Here is an 18,546-nt window from a genome sequence, read left to right on the forward strand (position 1 = left end):
TTATCTCTGTCATAGTAACCCTACACAAGCGATTTGTTTAAGAACAGGTAGGTAAACAAGAACTGCCACCTAATTTCGCGCCAGAGAAGCAGAGTCAACAGCAAATGTTCTGTAGTGGTTCAGCTGGAGTAGTCACGTGGTCTACAAGTCAAGTGAGTTTGGTAGCACGCCCAGAGTTTATGCAAGAGTTTAGTAAGGACTTGAAACGAACAAGGAGCTAGCATACAGAGAGAGGGCGGAGTTTGTTGTGAGCTGAAACGAAACGATTAGAACTCTTCGAGAATTACCAAGGTCTTGGAAGTTGTTTTATGTGTTAATCATGGTTGGTGGTATCGGATTCATTGTTTTTCTATTACTACGATCTTTTGTAGTGGAAGGTAAGAAAGAATACCAACATGAAAACAAATCCATATGGAAATCCTATCTTAACCTGGTCCCAGTTATGAACCTTGGGGAACTCCCATCTTAGTGAATATATTCTCCATTTCCAGAAATCTAAATTCTGATCCCAGTGACGAATCTTGGGGAAATCCAATCTTAGTGATATAGGTTCCATTTCCAACAATCTAAATTCTGAACCCAGTGACGAACCTTGCGGAAATGCAATCTCCGTGATATAGATACATTTTCCAATGATCTGAATTCTGGTCCAAGTGATGGACTCGGGGAAATTCAATGTTATCACATATATATATATATATATATATGAATTTCATTATTCGAAAGAAGAAGAAAGTTGAGATGGGCGTGGTGTAGATTCACCACTCGAAAACTGTCTCTATGATACGATTAGAACTATTTAGCTTGGCCGCGATGTTTCCCCATTTCAGATCACGTGTCGTCATTGCTATTTCTTTGTTACGCATGAGAAGACACATGAATATGGATACAACTCAAACAAAGAATTTTATCCTCAAGAGAATGAGACGTGTTCTGGGAAAACATTACGCCCAAGGTGAAGATCGGTGAAGAGGTCTATTCATGAGTAAATATGAAAAGTAGAACCACAGCGAGCCCAATTTAGATTAAAGTGAATGGTCAATATTTGGAAATTTAACTAACGTCCCACGTTCTTATCCCTGATCAACCTCCATGGAATAAAGTTTATTTAATCATGCCAGCTGTGCATTCTTGCCTCGTTTTTTCGTTTCCATGACAAATAACTGGCAGTTTTTGTTTTTGACTTCTTCAATGTTATACAACTATGTCCCCGGCCAGAGTACATATTGCAGTATTGGGCGTTTTTGTGCTAAATAAATAATTATAAATGTACGTAAATATCATTATTTGATTTGTTGGCCCAAATGTTTTTCTCCTGTTTCCATTCGTTCGTAGAGATTGATCTGAGCTATGGAATATTGATAATGAAGCCTATACGTGGAATGAAACCAGGTCCAAGCCGTAATTCTCTTGAGAACAAGATTCTTTGTTCGAGTTGTATCCAAATTCATGTGTCTTCTCATGCAAAACCGTTAAAATAAAAATGATACTCTAGGGAATGATACGTGGTCTGAAAGGAGAAGACAATACGTCCAAGCTAAAAGGGTGTATTCAGATGCCATGACTCAATCAGATATCAAAAACTTGCCTTATTCATTGATTCCTTGTTTCTAGGTGCTTACTACAAGGTCCAAACCCAAACAGGTGGCTCCGATGGCGCGGGTACGGACGCAAAGGTCTTCATCAGGATCTTTGGTGTTGGTGGAGTTAAGCAGACATCTCGACATGAATTGGATACTAATGGGGATGATGACTTTGAAAAGGGAAAGTAAGTATTTTTTAAAGAGAGGGATTGACCAATTACCAAAACGTGCTGGAATTCTTAGAGTGCAACACGTGACTCAAAATCCCTTGAGATATAAATAACGATGCGACAGCCGCCAGGTTGGTTTATCTAAAAAGAGAAGCTAATGAGAAATGCTTTGTTATTGTCAACCAACATGGCGGCTATAACGTAACATGCACCTCAAGATTAGTCACTCATTCAGTAAATAACGCTGTGTTTTATTACTACGGACTCATTTTTACAGGCTTAGCCTCGCTTAAGAGCAATCCATTTATAAAAGTCAACTGTAATGTAAAGAATATGCAAGTTGAACAATACCAATGTTTTGAAATCCCACACACTCTTAATGTTGTCTGTGAATAGCGACTTATAAACGAGGCTAAGCTAGCCTGTGCAAATGAGTCTGTGGTCTTCAAAATCAGCGGTATGCATTGAATGCAAGACTGGTGCATTCACTCATGAGGAAATGCTTTTCTCTAATCTACCGCTGACCTGTATTTTGATTTGATTTCTAGTTTGGATACCTTTGATATCAATGACAATACAGATGTGGGGATGCCAGAATATATTAAAATTTATAGGAAAAGTCACGCATTTTTTGGAAACTGGCAACTCAGTTGGGTAAATAAAACATTAAAATAGATTAAGTTAGACTGCGACACAGGGATTTTTATTCCGACGACCATCCCAAAGCGCTGTCACTCACCGTTGTGTAGTTCATGTATGGGGTCGCAGGCACAAGTGAGTTGAGTTTGTTTGACGTTTTGTTCTCTCCCTTGCCACGAGGGTTTTACTCCGGTCTTCTATCCCTTCGTAAAAATCAACATGTGAGTTGAGTGTTGTGTGTCGTAAATATAGAATGTAGTGGTAGTGCATGTGGAGTGAACCTTATGGAAGAGTCTCTCATGGGGGCGATGTTTGTAAAATGTAAGTTTTCTTTTTCAAGATTCGAGTGACTCATAATGGGAAGGAATTCCTGTTTCCATACTACGGCTGGGTGGCACACAGTAGATGGATCAAGATTAACGGTATGTTTGTCAGTGATCAAACATTTTGATCATGTCAAGGAATGCAATACGACAAACACTTACACTAACCTGTTCTATTCATCTTGAAGTAAAAGGCAAACCTCCTGGCTTGAAACTGGTTTCTGATGATTCGAGCGCCGGTGAGTATGATCCAAGTAACCGGTCCTTCTCTCCTTCTCCTTAATCAAACATCCAATCATACACACTATGTTGTGTTTGGGACATTGTCGTAGCAGGGGTGGGGGGTAGTGGTACAGGTTAAATTTCCAATGATCTAAATTCTGGTCCAAGTGATGGACCTTGGGGAAATCCAATCTTAGTTATATAAGTTCCATTTCCAACAATCTAAATTCTGGTCCCAGTGACGAACCTTGCGGAAATCCAACCTCCGTGATATAGGTTCCATTTCCAATGATCTGAATTCTGGTCCAAGTGATGGAACTTGGGGAAATTCAATGTTATCACATATATTCATATATATTTGAATTTCATTAGTCGAAAGAAGAAGAAAGTTGAGATGGGCGTGGTGTAAATTCACCACTCGAAAACTGTCTCTATGATATGATTAGAACTCTTTAGCTTGGCCGCAATGTTTCCCCATTTCAGACCACGTGTCGTCATTGCCATTTCTTTGTTTAACGGTTGCGCATAGAAGACACATAAACATTGAAGAAGTCAAAAAAATGCCAGTGATTTGTCATGGAAACGAAAAACTAGGCAAGAATGCACAGCTGGGTTGATTTAATAAACTTTATTTGATGGAGGTTGATCAGGGATGAGAACGTGGGACTTTAGTTACATTGCTTAATTGACCTGTTCTACTTTTCATATTCATTCATGAATAGACCTCTTTAGCTTGAGTGTAATGTTGTCCCATTTCAGACCACGTGTCATTCTCTTGAGGATGAGATTCGTTGTTTGAGATGTATCCATATTCATGTGTCTTCTCATGCACCACCGTTAAAATAGAAATGATACTCTAGGGAATGATACGTGGTCTGAAAGAAGAAGACAATACGTCCAAGCTAAAAGGATGTATTCAGATGCCAAGACTCAATCAGTATATCAAAAACTTGCCTTGTTTCTAGGTGCTTACTACAAGGTCCAAACCCAAACAGGTAGCTCCGATGGGGCGGGTACGGACGCAAAGGTCTTCATCAGGATCTTTGGTGTTGGTGGAGTTAAGCAGACATCTCGACATGAATTAGATACTAATGGGGATGATGATTTTGAAGAGGGAAAGTAAGTATTTTTTTTTTAAGAGAGAGCTTTATCAATTACCAAAACGTGCTGGAATTCTTAGAGTGCAACACGTGACTCAAAATCCCTTGAGATATAAATAACGATGCGACAGGCGCCAGGTTGGTTTATCTAAAAAGAGAAGCTAATGAGAAATGCTTTGTTATCGTCAACCAACATGGCGGCCATGACGTAACATGCACCTCAAGATTAGTCACTCATTCAGTAAATAATGCTGTGTTTTATTACTGCGGACTCATTTTTACAGGCTTAGCCTCGCTTAAGAGCAATCCATTTATAAAAGTCAACTGTAATGTAAAGAATATGCAAGTTGAACAATACCAATGTTTTGAAATCCCACACACTTTTAATGTTGTCTGTGAATAGCTGACTTATAAACGAGGCTAAGCCTGTGCAAATGCGTCTGTGGTCTTCAAAATCAGCGGTATGCATTGAATGCAAGACTGGTGCATTCACTCATGAGGAAATGCTTTTCTCTAATCTACCGCTGACCTGTATTTTGATTTGATTTCTAGTTTGGATACCTTCGATGTCAATGACAATACAGATGTGGGGATGCCAGAATATATTAAAATTTATAGGAAAAGTCACGCATATTTTGGAAACTGGCAACTCAGTTGGGTAAATAAAACATTAAAATAGATTAAGTCAGACTGCGACACAGGGATTTTAATTCCGAGCTCTATCCCAAAGCGCTGTCACTCACCGTTGTGTAGTTCATGAATGGGGTCGCAGACACATGTGAGTTGAGTTTGTTTGACGTTTTGTTCTCTCCCTTGCCACGAGGGTTTTACTCCGGTCCTCTATCCCCCTGTAAAAATTAACATGTGAGTTGAGTGTTGTGTGTTGTAAATACAGAATGTAGTGGTAGTGCATGTGGAGTGAACCTCATGGAGAGTCTTTCATGGGGCGATGTTTGTAAAATGTAAGTTTTCTTTTTCAAGATTCGAGTGACTCATAATGGGAAGGAATTCTTGTTTCCATACTACGGCTGGGTGGCACACAGTAGATGGATCAAGATTAACGGTATGTTTGTCAGTGATCAAACATTTTGATCATGTCAAGGAATGCAATACGACAAACACTTACACTAACCTGTTCTATTCATCTTGAAGGAAAATGCAAACCCCCTGGCTTGGAACTGGCTTCTAATGATTCGTGCGTCGGTGAGTATGATCCAAGTAACCGGTCCTTCTCTCCTTCTCCTTAATCAAACATCCAATCATACACACTATGTTGTGTTTGGGACATTAACGTGGCAAGGGGGGGGGGGGGGGGGGGATGTCGTTACTAGACAATGGGACTTTTGACTGCGCGTTTTCGTATGGGCAAAATCTGGTCAAATATCCCCGGCCTTTTCCCAACCTAATAATAAAAACCCTTACGAAACATTGCACAATCCTCTTCTATCTTCTTCAACTTGGGAATCAACTTGGGCGTATCTGTAGTCCATTCGCCCCTAACCTCTAGAGACTCGAGTGCCATTCTTTGACTCAGCATCACATGTGAGTAGAGTTTGTTTAGGTCTTTCCCTTCATTCAAGGATTTATCTCCGGTTTTCCTCCGTCCGCAAAACCGAAGGCGTACGTGCCCTGACCTCACCAAGCGTAAATTAGCTGACTAATGAAAGTTCAATTATGATCTCATTCTATAAATCATTTTTGATGTTTTCGATTTTCTTACAGATGTTAATGAGTGTGCCACAAGTCCTTGCAAGGAAAACTCAGTTTGTAAAAATCTAGTTGGATCATTCAAGTGCGAATGTAACGATGGTTACAAGCCTAAAGATCAATTAAGTTGTGAAGGTGAGGTTTGATTGGTTTAAAGGTGTGTAACCATGACTGACAAAACATGATGACAATATAGTCCCTCCACAGTTCTCTGCGCCATCTTGAAAGATAGCCATGCATTTGCATCGAAGCGAGAGGAACGGTGAGTTTGCAGTGATAGACGTGTGAATAATTATCCAAGGTGTTAAAATAGGTCTCTGTCATTGCAAGCTCACCGTTCGTCTCGCTTCGATGCAAAGGCATGGCTACCTTTCAAGATGGCACAGAGAACTGTAAAGGGGACTATTGTCAGACCTCGTGTCATTCTCTTGAGTATTATAAAGATTGTGTCCGAAGAAAGTAGTCTCCGAAGTGCATAAAACTGTAGTGGATATATATTTTGAAAGGAATTCTTTCATTTCAGACATCAATGAGTGTATAGGAGACAGCCACAAGTGTAATTACAAGACTTCAGAATGTGTCAATACGCCTGGTGAATATCACTGCAAATGCAACTCTGGATTCAAGAAGGTTTCTCGATATGAATGCAAAGGTATAAAAAGAAATCTAGTGTGACTATCAAAGGGTTTCCCCTCTTAACCAATCACAGCTACAGTTACATGCACATCATCCAATCAAAGTGGCTGATCGTTACCCAGTTCCCAAGCGCCAAATATGCCAAGTCCACGACTCAATAGACCTTTTTTGAGTTCCAAATTGCTGCTGTGTTCCTTGATTGCAGACTCATTTACACAGGATTAGCCTCATATATTTTGTCAAACACTTTTACCATAAGCCTTTGGCTCGGAAGACTGGGCAATCACTCCCTGTGTTATTGACGCTAAGTAAATTATCTTATCTTATCTTATCAGTGTCTAATATTCACAAATACCAACGGTAAAGTGAAGAATGCACAACTTCAACAATACAAAAAAACTTTGAAATTCCATGGACCTTCAGTGGAACACGTGAATATTCTAAACCCGGAGCAACAGAGAACTGGAGTATTATGTAATGACCATCTTGATGGCGTCCTGCGTCACTTCCACCAAGCAATCCATCCATCCATCCATACCACCTCTCTTCTTCCCTTCTTTTCTCTTCGTTGCTTCATTCATCATTATTTCCCCGAGAAAAAATTCTACCTCACTTCTTCCCTTCCCTTTTACCTCCTCTCCATTCCCATTTCATTATTGATTTCCTATTATTAATTAATTATATCCATTATTTCCCCCAGATAATAATGAGTGTGTTGAAGGAAGTCACACATGCAATACCACAACCTCTAAGTGTGTAAACCTACACGGTGACTTCTACTGTAAATGTAAAACTGGTTATCATCAGACTGATAGCATGAAGCTTTGCATGAGTAAGTTAACCAGAAATATTTTCTTTAGATTCAAATACTAGTATTTTCTCTAATCTTAATTGGCTCTCGTGCGATTAAGATTTCTTTTGTGGGAAATACGAAAAAACGCTCGAAATAAATTTAATTTCATTCTATCAATTTTTAATTTTCCTTAATCGACTCCAAAAAATGCTTCCTTTTTCTTCTATAGCCATTATCTTAGTTGAATTTAGGAAGAACTAAATATTTCGAAGAAATGGTTACTTCAGCCAACATGAATAATTTAATAATGAATAATAATAATAATGGATAATAATAATGAATAATAATAATGGATAATAATAATAATAACAACAATAATAATACTGATAATAATAACACTGATAATATTAATAGTAATAATAAATATTAAAAATAAATAAATAATAAAAATAATACTGATATTAATAATAATACTGATAATAATAATAACAATAATAATAATAATAATAATAATTTCTTTAGAATTCCTTGTCTTAGAAGTCTAAAATCTTGCGAGTTAAGTATTCGTATAGTCGAGAACCGTTGACCATAAGGATAACCCTTGTTTTTTTTTTATCTCTGTAGAGGATGAATGTGCTCCCCTAGCAAGGCCATACAAGAGTATCATCGAGCCTGCTCGGTGCACTCAAAGCAGGGCTAACTATTATGGCGATGTGTGTACTGTTCGCTGCGAGAATGGCTATGTCCTCGAAAACCCCAACCTTAATTCAGTTTCATGTGGTGCTAATGGGAAATGGAATACAAACACTCCACGATGTACAGGTACGAATATTATATATTCTGACGCTCTGACCCTCTGACCTTCTGACCTTCTGAACTAAGGTGGGCATGCACGGTATTCAGTGTTGGGCTTGTTGGCCCTAGTCTCCCACACAGCCGCTTTAAGTGTCGTCACGCAACGCTTTCTCCCCTGAGTAGAGGAGAAAGCGTTGCGTGACGACACTGAAAGCGGCTGTGTGCGAGACTAGTTGGCCCAGGATTGTGAGTAAATTTGAAAGCCATGTGTAGGGTAATGTTTTTCTAATTACACCAATGAATAAGAAGAGAGAACGACATTCACGACTCTCAAATGGTTTTTGCTTTGAACCAATCATAAATTATGAGAATGCCGCACTATCCAATCAAAATCCCTGAATTTGAAAGCCATTTCAAAAGTTGTTTTCAACTCGTATATTATTTACTGACCTCTTCGCTTGCTTGACTAGCGGTCAAATGTCCCGTACTGCTTGCCCCAACCAATGGAAGACTATTGCCATCAAGTTGTTTAACCGAGGGAAACAAGTACCAGGGACAATGTACATACATCTGTAACAAAGGTTATCAGCTGAGTGGATCGCCTGTGAGAGAATGTCGCGCCGACAAAACATGGACGGGATCCAAGCCAACCTGCATTAAAGGTACATTCAGCAGTTTTTAACTATTACCTATTATCTGCCATGGTAGAAAATTGAGCACAACTTACAGGCGTGTTTACACGAGTGATTTTCTTTGCAACTTGTCTCGTAACGGCGTTGCGACACAAGTTGCATGATGCATTGCAGCGTGTAACCTACAGCGCAATTTAAAAAAAGAAATGCTGCGAGACAGGTTGCAGCGATTGTTGCCATAAACTAGAATTCGTAAACCATCCTGCAATTTGTGTCGTAACGCTGTTGCGACAAGTTGCAGAGAAAATTGGTCCGTGCAATCGCGCCTTTACTCGTTTCACATTCATTGGCTAATGGTAAGAAAAGAGCGGGAAACTTTGTCTTTCAAAAAATGGTACACGCGTCTACCGGAAGAACCGAAAAGAGCGGGAAAAGTGGATAATCTTAATTGCAAGAAGTTCGTTTTCCAACCGGAATTTCCGGTTAATTTCCTGGTAAACGGTAAGCACCTCTGATCTTGAATTGGTAAAACATTACTCCTAAGCTGAAGATATCGATTCAAATCCATTTATTTTTAATGATTTTAGCGCTAACGACCTTGAAAGTGGATGGGATCATGTAATCAGTACAGAATGAGAGTGAGGTGAAACAGCTAGTACCTGTTAATAATGCTTGACTTATGGCGATTCTCTTGTAGTGGTTGTAAAGCCATGGATTCGATGTCCCATTGATATCATGGTCAACTTAGCTCCTGGCCAGAAAACAGCAGACGTGAGTTCCTTGTGGAAAGAGCCATCGTATCTTGGTGAAATTCTCCTTGTCGATCCACCGACAGCTAACGCTAAGTTCCGGTTCCCTGCTGGTGAGACCAAGATTACCTGGACGACCAGGAACTCTGCTGGTTCTGATTCTTGTTCTATACTTGTCATGGTCTATGGTAAGGGAATGTTAAAATTAGTATCACAGTCTTCAGTGATAAATAGGTTCTCTGGTCAGAAGAATCTCATCATAGATGGATTACGTCTAAATGCTTTACCAATCAAAGCTATAAAAAAATGGATAATAATGACGTCACAGTTCCTCTACCTATAACAATTGATTCGTAATGACGTCACACGTGATAATACAATATAGGCCTTTTCCGTGTTTGTTGATCCATCGTGGTCTAGCTTCGCTACAAAAACAACCATACGAGTTAAACAAAATATATTTACACTTAATCTAGAACACAATGCACTATGCTTGCAGGAAAGGTATATATTTAACATGCGGAACATTGTAGTTTTTAGGACATAAAAGCAATTATAGCCACCAAATACCATATATATTGTAGGATCATAAACACCAGCTTATAAAACGTCCCCAGACCAGACATATCAGAGCTACAATTCAGAGTAAAATTAGCCCAAATTCTCGTGGTTCTTCGCCATTCTCTCTTGTCTTAACAACTTAATTTAACGATATATTGAAATAGGGCAATTGCATTCTACAATTTCCTTCCATTTTTTTGTTTTCTTCTAAACGTAGCCAGTGATCTTTTTCCCTTGCAGACAAAGAAAACCCCAAAATCGTTACGCCTTGTCCCGCGAGCCCAGTCGGAGTATTGACAACCACATCCTCAGCAACAGTCACGTGGCAAGAGCCAGCCTTTTCCGACAATGTCGGCGTCACCAAGGTAACATCGACGCGAAAAAGTGGAGAGGTATTTGGTCTTGGTTCGTGGAATGTATACTACACGGCTTATGACAAGGCTGGAAACACTGCCACGTGCGAGTTCGTGGTCACTGTGAAAAGTATGTATACCAACAGAAGTAACTGTCAATCAATTATAAGTCACAGCACGTGCACAAAGTACTTGGGGTGGACAGATTAGGAACAGTTTCACTGGGACCATTATATTTTTATTTAATATTTTCATATTAGTTAAGTATCGGGATCCTCTTAGATACGACCTGAAAGAATACGCCTTTTTATTCATTTCTGACAACGTGTCATTCCCTAGAGTATTATTTCTTTATTTCATGGTTAAGACATGAAAATGAATAGAACACATACTCTTGTTCTAAAGGGAAATGACATGTGGTCTGAAATGGGAAAGCATTTCGCCGACAGTAAAAGTAATAATACTCAAGGGAATGACATGTGGTCTGAAATGGGAAAGCATTACGCCGAGAGTAAAAGTAATAATATTCAAGGGAATGACATGTGGTCTGAAATGAGAAAGCATTACGCCGAGAGTAAAAGTAATAATATTCAAGGGAATGACATGTGGTCTGAAATGGGAAAGCATTACGCCCAAAATAAGAGTGCATAAAAGGAATAATACTCAAGGGAATGACATGTGGTCTGAAATGGGAAAGCATTACGCCCATGTGGGTTTGGTCCATCAGTCTGATCCCAAATCTCTCGTTAGAACACGTACCAACTCACCGTGTCTCATTTGATAACAGTTCAGGGATGCCCCGAGCTTAAAGGCCCATACGGTGGTGATAGAAAGTGCAGTAGCTTTGGTCAAATAAAATACTGCACTATCACGTGTCCAAGTGACAAGCAGATCTATAAAAATCCATCCCCGTATAGCGTCTGGACATGTAACAGTGCGAAATGGGATCCGACCCCTGCAGTACCGGATTGTGTTGGTGAGTTATACTACACTTATGTCATGATATATCATAAGTTGTACCATGCTAATATCTAGTTCATGATATATTAAAAGTCGTACCATACTAATAGCTAGGTCATGATATATCATAAGTTGTACCATGCTAATAGGTCATGGTATATCATAAATTGTACCATGCTAATATCTAGGTCATGATATATCATAAATTGTACCATGCTAATAGCTAGGTCATGATATATCGTAAGTTGTACCATGCTAATAGCTAGGTCATGGTATATCATAAGTTGTACCATGCTAATATCTAGGTCATGATATATCATAAGCTGTACCATGCTAATAGCTAGGTCATGGTATATCATAAATTGTACCATGTCATATCACATTTATAGTCATGGTATACCATGTCATATCACACTTATAGCTATGATATACCATGTCATATCACACATATGTCATGTCATGTCATATGGTATATCATAACTTCTACCACACTTATTATTGTCAAATTTTCAACATCCATTTTTTTCTTCAGCTGCCGCCTTAAAAGATGACAGTTCTTGCACCGGTAATCAAGTAGAAATGGCCATCGCATTCAGCTCAGGATCTAAAACTTATTGTGGTATGTAGACAAATCTTTGCCAAATAGACCATAATACCAAATTACCGCTGTGTTCCTTGATTACAGACTCATTTACACAGGGTTAGCCTCGAATCAGTGTTTAAATATTCACAAATACCAACGGTAAAGTAAAGAATGCACAACTTCAACAATACAAACACTTTGAAACTCGACGGACCTTGACTGGAACACGTGAATATTCTTCACAAACTCGAGGCTAACCCTGTGCAAACGAGTCTGTAATCAAGAAACACAGCGGTAATTTGGGATTCGAAAAGGGTCTATTCCTCGAACGCGAAAGACAGGATCTCTACAAAACCCTTCAACAGTTAAAGGTATAAAATTTTGAATTCTCCTTTTACTCCTGCAGCTGATTGTCCACGAGGTACGTACTCAAGTAACGGCAAGTGCAAACCATGTGCTGCTGGTCAATACCAGGATCAGCAAGGAAGTGCAACGTGCAAGGATTGTGCATCCGGGACTTCATCCCTGGCAGGAGCAAATGATGTCAAGCAGTGTCGTGGTATGTATACAAATCATGTGTGTCACATGATCATGTATGTATTAAGGTTCACGGTGACCATATTGTATTTTATACATCTTTCGCCTGGAAGTAATGTTGTGCCATTTCAAGATCAGACTACGTGTCATTCTCTTGAAAATAACATTATTTGTTTGAGTTGTATCCATATTCATGTATCTTCTCATGCGCAACCATTAAACAAAGAAATGATACTCTAGGGAATGACAAGTGGACTGAAATGGCAAAACATTACGCGCAAGGTAAAAAGGTCGACTCTTTTCCAGGTCTCCTCCAGCTTGCTACTTCTTTTCATTCTTCCTCTTCCAAGCATAACTTATGACTCCTTCTTCCTCTGCCAGTGACAACACAGATAACTAAATCTTCTGTTTCTCTCTCTGCCAGTTGTCTGCCGTCCCGGCCATTATTCCGTTGATGGAATGGACCCTGGTTGCCAACTGTGTCCAAAGAACGCGTATCAAAACAACCCTAAAGCAACGTCTTGTATTCCTTGTCCTGCTGGAACTACTACACTCAGCTTGGGAATGTCAAAGCTTTCACACTGTGGAGGTATGGATGTATGCTGGGGTACAGCAGAAATAGTTTGATGAGACAAGGTCCTTTGGTGGGATTTTTGTGGGGGGAGGGGAGGGGAGAATAAGAGCCATGAGAAGGCGTTATGCGAGGTTAGGATTCTTACGTAGGCAAGAAAGAAGGGTAAGGAACGATTACAGTGCAATTACTGTACGTAACTGGGGCCAATTACACCACTTAGACACGAGAGCCAATTAAAATGTAAAATGAAAATAATGCATTCTAACTTTGGGTAGTGTAGCCAATCAGAAACCTAGACTGCACGAGAATTGTAATTTGACCCTCGCCAAATCGTTTGACTTTCGAATAAAAAAGAAAAACCTTTTTGCCTCTCTTGTTGGCCACGACAAGCGAAGAATGGTTCAGGTCTCCTACCTTTGATGAATATTACGGTTTTTTTTTTTTTTTTTTTTTTTTTGCAGCAAAACCCGTTATCACCAGTGTCACTCCAAAAACCAAAACAATAGACGAACGACAGAGTACATCAATCAGCTGCTATGTTACTGGTTCGCCAACACCATCTATCACACTCAAGTTTAGGAGAAACATCTCAGGTAAGGCCCATTTTTTATGAGAAAGGATTTTCTTTACGTCGTTATCGTTTATCGTTTAGCAGCGATAAAATAGGAAGCCATTTCGAGGTTAACGGAAAGTGTCGTACCATGTATCATTTATGTACAGTATTCAAGTACGTTTCACACTCATACTTATAGAAAACCATTTCAATGTTACGGCATGTCGTAGTGGGTGTCGTACCATGTATTATTTACGTGCTGTATTTAAATATAAGAATCGTATGTTCCCATTCTTATGGGAAGCCATTTCAGTGTTACGGCATGTTGTACCATGTAAGTGCAGCATTTCAGTACCGCTTTCCACGCAAACGATAACCATTCTTATGGGAAACCATTTCAGTGTTACGGCATGTCGTACCGTTTAAGTGCAGCATTTCAGTACCGCTTCCCATTCATACGAAAAGCGCTTTAGATTATTTTTGAAATACAAGTCAGCGTAAAATTATGAGTTCAAATGTCTTCTTCAATTCAGCTGGATTCCTTGGTCAAGAGACCAGAGAGTTTTTGCGAGACTCCAATGGGAAGGTTATTGGCATCAAGCTTACCATCACAGGTGCAACATACGAAAACTCAGGCAATTACGAATGTTCGGCTGAGAATCCGTTTGGTAAAGTCGTTGAGCTTTCAACACTGACTGTCAATCAAGTGTTTGGTTCGGGAGCCGATGCTAGTTTCGATGTAGGTGAGTTGTTAATACCCTGATGTTGTCATAATTACCAAAAACTTATCGCAAAAATAATTGCACATCTTAGGTAAGCACCATATGTTATTATATAGTTAGAATATTACGCGCACAATGATTGGTCCAAAACTGTGCTTTATTAGTAAACGGAGCACAGTGCTGACGCCATCCGTGAAGTCGCTGTTAGATCCTGCGACCGTCTTTCTTTTTGCGTAAATAAATTAAATACTGAAAAAAATTAGCTATATAATAAAACGAACAAACAGCTTTTTACGTGCTCCATTCAGTAATAAAGCACATATAGGAAGCGTCGTAACCACTCAAGAAGTGTGAGAAGCACTCGCCTACGGCTCGTGCTTCTTCTTACGCTTCTTTCGTGCTTACGCCACTTCCTGCGTGCTTTATTACTATGGGAACGGAGCAAGGAAAAAGCTGTTTTATTTGTTAAAACCATTTGTTTCTTTTCAGATGACTTAATCTAAGAAGTCTCCACTTCTTTCGATAAACAACATGGACTTTCATATAATTATAACATAAGACAGGAAAAAAAAAAAAAAAAAGAAAAAAAAAAACCAGATCCTAATATTCTTAAATTTTGGTTGATTTTAAAACATTTCTGAACATTTAAATGAAAAGAAATAAACTACATTCCAAATCATTTTGCTGTTGGTTTTTAACAAAACAAAATAAATAATAATAATAATCACTCTCCTTCAATACTAATTCTTTCTTCTTCCTCTGATCGTCCCTGTATTCTCTTGCTATAATTCTATATACAGATTTAGCTGGAAGTTTTGAAGATATGTTTTTTTTTGGATAATTTTGTTCTTCAAACAGCAACCAGTTTTCAGGTCTTGACGATTTAATCACAGTCTAACAACAACAGTAGTTATCCGACTCAAAAAATCTTATTTAAGCGAAAAGTAAACATTTAATTTAAGCAATTAACTATGAAAACAAATTTGTACCAACTAAACTTACGAAAACACGGCGCTCAGCAACGAAACATGTCCGTCCATTACCACTTATTCTTCTCACTAGTTAAAAAATCAAACCAAAGATTAAAAAAAGGTTAAAAATTGCCAATGTTATGTCTAGAGGCGTCTGTAGATGGTCTGTTGTAGATTGTTATATCTTTCTTTCATTGTTCATTTGACAGGTGGCTATGCTAAGAGCTAGCTTTCTTCTGTGTCCTGCCTTCTTAGTGTGTTTACCTTTCTCGGCTGACATTCACTGTAAATCCGGCTCTAAGTCACGAACTTACTTTTGTCTCAATCTTACCAATATTGCTACTTTAATCTATCATTTATATTCCTTTAATTGCTCTCTTTCTACTCTAAAATGCTTTGTTTAAGTACATTTTCTACTATCTTCCTCATCTCTTGGAGTCCGCACGTGCAAGCTGGCTGGCTCATGTGTCAGCCGTCACGTGACCGAGGTCCCTGATATTCATTCCCTTGTTAACCAAACGTGTTTTTCGTCTTGAATGAAATGATTGAAATGTCGTAGCACTGGTGTTCCGAGAGAGTCCATTACGTCGCCAACAACCTATCAAGATAAACGTTTATACAGGAAATAATTGAATAAATTTGAATAAAGTTTGGACGGTGTAATTTTGTTACAAAAAATAATAAATTAAATTAAATTAAAAAACGAGAAACTAAGAAAGAAAAAGAAACTAGAGTGAAGTCATTAAATCCGTGAAATAGATGTTAGACTAATACACTTTAGTAGACCTTAATTTCATCGTTTTCTTTTGTGTCTTTTTGACTATTATACGTTGACTAGTATTTTTTATTTCACGGGTTAAATGCCTTCGCTCTAGTTAAAGCTGAATTTTTCAATGCTGAGATATGTATTTTCTTCAGTAACTGTTCATGTAATTGTTTTAAACAATTCAAACAAAAATTCTTGAACTTACTTCAACATCAACGCGATGTCCTCCAATGTTCACGCATGCGTAGTACACAGGTGTCTTGATTATTTTTCCACCTGCACCACACTGCTTTGCGGTCCCAATGCAGTCTAACTGGAGTTCACTAATGACGTCATGGCGTAGTGTAACTACGTCACTTCCAGAATCCACCAGGAACTTGACAGTTCTTTTTTGGTCTGTGAGAGCGGTTTTGCTTGCGTCTTTGATGTTGTTTTTATAAACCTCAGCTGTTAGACACAGAAAATAACCATTCCTGCATAAGAAAACACGATAACAGCTGAATTAGAACGACGCTCGCGAGGCCTCTTTTATCAGTAATGGCGGGAAAATTAAACTAGGAATTAACAATCGATAATAGACACAGTTTAAGCGACAATTGATATTTACAGAAAGGTGAAAAATATTCTTTCACAGACACGCCATCAGATACACAGTTATTAAACAAAAAAATATCTTTTTAAAATCTTTAAAATTTAAGATACTGATGAAGCTCTTTACCTTCCTCCAGCAAGATACTCGTGTTTATCCCATTTTCCAGTGGCCACAACATGCGATTTATTACACTCGGCCAAAACCTGGACTAAAACCAATGAAAAACCTAATAAATCAGATTGATGTCAGATTGACAAAATATTCAAATATTTACAATATTAATACATGTACAAAGCTGTTAAAAAGCCATACAGACCTGCCCTAAGGAGTCTACATCGATGGGCTTGGCTGGCAATCCCGGAAATTTCTTTCGAAGTTTTACTCAAATTGATGTAAGATTTTAAGTTCGTCAAGCCAAATGAGAAAAGCGACTCTTGATACGATGAAAGTCCAAGATCTTGAAGCCATAGACTTACAACGACTCTTTCTGGCAAGAAAAACAGTCGAGGAAAGTTTATTAAAAGGGAAAAAACTTCGATAAGCATTGTTATAAACTACTAAGATGACGGCTTCAAATCTTTAAAGTACTTTGTTATCGACGGGCGTTGTTACATTAACAGGTGTTGGAAACAGACATGCCAAGTTATAAAAAAAATCACTTTTTCAAGTGTGATTTATTTCAGTTTTTTTAGACAAGGAAACCATGCTTAAGATAAACGCCTTTTTACTTTTGAACAACTGAGAAATATTTCCTCCCTAAAAGAGCCTGTAAACTTCCTGTGCCAAAACTAGCAGTAGTAATTGAGGATTGTTTCAGACTACATCGAAGTAAATCATGTTCAACCTAGGAGTGTGATTCTTGTGGATATCGCTCGAAAAGCAGACAGTGTTGGGGGATTAAGTGCGGGTTTGTGAACAATAGGCCAACAGGTGGTTGAGTAAAAACAGTACTAGAAACACCAGGAAAACAATGATCTAGTGCTATGACCTGTTACTTGAATGTATCAAAACCCCAAAAGTTATGTGTTAACTGCTCAGCTTCTGACTATTCACAATTCAAAGTATTATCAATGAATCAGATCACCATCCAAATGTTTGGACTATCATTCATGTTTTTAGTAACTCCGCAGTTCATTGGCAAAACTATCTGAAAATCCATCCAATTCGTTTTTCAAAAACAAAGATTGTATATGTAATTGAATTATATTCAAAGCCTTTAAAAATATCACCTTACCTTCGTACAAACTGCGTAGAAATTTCTCCTTGACATTAGGGTTTGTTATGATGGCGTCAATGTCTTCTTTCTTAATGCAGACAATATCTTGAAGGCGATCGTATCCCAAAGAAATAAAAGCACTAGAAACATGGCCAAGTCGTAGAGAGTTAAATAACTCTACAATGATCTCTTTATTGCTCATATTCGATTCTTCCCCAATTGGAAAATTCTACAAATAATTTTCAAAAGTCTCCAAGGTTGTTTAGCTCGTGAGTTAGAATCAACAGAAACCAGGACGCGTTTTTTCGTGTTTTAAAAAAAGGAGAATTTTAAGTGTTCATTCAATCGTCAGCAAAAAAAATCACTTGTATTTTTTCAGTTTTAAAACACAAACAAATCAAAACATGGTATTATTAAGGCCTTTTTATATATTGTCAAAGTTGCACGACAAACAATGGAGATTTAGTTTCGTCTTCCGGTTACAAAGGAAAACAGTAAAGTTGTAATGATAAACATGCAGGAAAAAAATACAAAAAAAAGCGAGTCTTCTTCGGTAATGGCTGTATTGTTAACATCTTGGTTTATTTATAAATACAACAAATAGTTTCTAATGATATTATCGATAAAAGCAAGTCTATGGTTTAGTTGTTGTGAGCTGCTGAGTTACTGATCGATTTAGTGTCGCTCTCTTCGTAGTGCTGACCAAACCACGTGGAATTTTAATAAGCCTGTCTTCCTCGGTTTTATATTGACACAAAGGCCAACAAAACCCTTCAAGAGCACTACTTAAAGATCTTAATGGCCGCGGG

General features: G+C 38.3%; 2 protein-coding genes across 4 annotated transcripts; one reads left to right on the top strand and one right to left on the bottom strand.

Annotated features, from left to right (window-relative positions):
- Window positions 1-177: 177 nt before the first annotated feature.
- On the top strand, window positions 178-14,871 carry LOC116304347 (sushi, von Willebrand factor type A, EGF and pentraxin domain-containing protein 1). Of its 2 annotated transcripts, XM_089026088.1 has the most exons (23): window positions 178-377; window positions 1,615-1,768; window positions 2,302-2,407; window positions 2,733-2,814; window positions 2,904-2,954; window positions 3,903-4,056; window positions 4,590-4,695; window positions 5,019-5,100; window positions 5,190-5,240; window positions 5,760-5,879; window positions 6,268-6,396; window positions 7,081-7,212; window positions 7,798-7,995; window positions 8,439-8,630; window positions 9,298-9,537; window positions 10,151-10,393; window positions 11,051-11,239; window positions 11,756-11,842; window positions 12,213-12,365; window positions 12,768-12,932; window positions 13,379-13,510; window positions 14,004-14,213; window positions 14,682-14,871. In XM_089026088.1, exons 1-23 carry the CDS (start codon window positions 320-322, stop codon window positions 14,693-14,695), a joined length of 3,048 nt encoding a protein of 1,015 aa, XP_088882214.1. In that variant the 5' UTR covers window positions 178-319; the 3' UTR covers window positions 14,696-14,871. The 2 variants fall into 2 exon arrangements, with proteins under 2 accessions (XP_088882214.1, XP_088882215.1); XM_089026089.1 differs by lacking the exons at window positions 1,615-1,768; window positions 2,302-2,407; window positions 2,733-2,814; window positions 2,904-2,954.
- A 250-nt stretch (window positions 14,872-15,121) lies between these two features.
- On the bottom strand, window positions 15,122-18,012 carry LOC148913136 (uncharacterized). 2 transcript variants are annotated; one of them, XM_089026091.1, is made up of 5 exons: window positions 17,756-18,012; window positions 16,838-17,008; window positions 16,648-16,729; window positions 16,135-16,402; window positions 15,122-15,761 (listed from the first exon to the last, which is right to left on the bottom strand). In XM_089026091.1, exons 1-5 carry the CDS (start codon window positions 17,937-17,939, stop codon window positions 15,663-15,665), a joined length of 804 nt encoding a protein of 267 aa, XP_088882217.1. In that variant the 5' UTR covers window positions 17,940-18,012; the 3' UTR covers window positions 15,122-15,662. The 2 variants fall into 2 exon arrangements, with proteins under 2 accessions (XP_088882217.1, XP_088882216.1); XM_089026090.1 differs by having other exon boundaries at window positions 16,648-16,747.
- Window positions 18,013-18,546: the final 534 nt, after the last annotated feature.

This window comes from Actinia tenebrosa, unplaced genomic scaffold (genome assembly GCF_029948245.1).
Source record: "Actinia tenebrosa isolate PJP-AT-01 unplaced genomic scaffold, QUT_ActTen_1.0 PGA_scaffold0__85_contigs__length_37466705, whole genome shotgun sequence".
Taxonomy (NCBI): domain Eukaryota; kingdom Metazoa; phylum Cnidaria; class Anthozoa; order Actiniaria; family Actiniidae; genus Actinia; species Actinia tenebrosa.

What these genes read in the sequence shown, in the direction of transcription:
- LOC116304347 (XM_089026088.1), top strand. Translation starts at nt 320, where the DNA reads ATGGTTGGTGGTATCGGATTCATTGTTTTTCTATTACTACGATCTTTT. An exon ending in TAGATGGATCAAGATTAACG is followed by an intron (nt 5,101 to 5,189) that starts GTATGTTTGTCA and finishes TTCATCTTGAAG; the next exon opens with GAAAATGCAAACCCCCTGGC. An exon ending in AAAGCTTTCACACTGTGGAG is followed by an intron (nt 12,933 to 13,378) that starts GTATGGATGTAT and finishes TTTTTTTTGCAG; the next exon opens with CAAAACCCGTTATCACCAGT.
- LOC148913136 (XM_089026090.1), bottom strand. Translation starts at nt 17,939, where the DNA reads ATGAGCAATAAAGAGATCATTGTAGAGTTATTTAACTCTCTACGACTT. An exon ending in ATGTAGACTCCTTAGGGCAG is followed by an intron (nt 16,748 to 16,837) that starts GTCTGTATGGCT and finishes CTGATTTATTAG; the next exon opens with GTTTTTCATTGGTTTTAGTC. An exon ending in GAGTATCTTGCTGGAGGAAG is followed by an intron (nt 16,403 to 16,647) that starts GTAAAGAGCTTC and finishes TTTCTTATGCAG; the next exon opens with GAATGGTTATTTTCTGTGTC.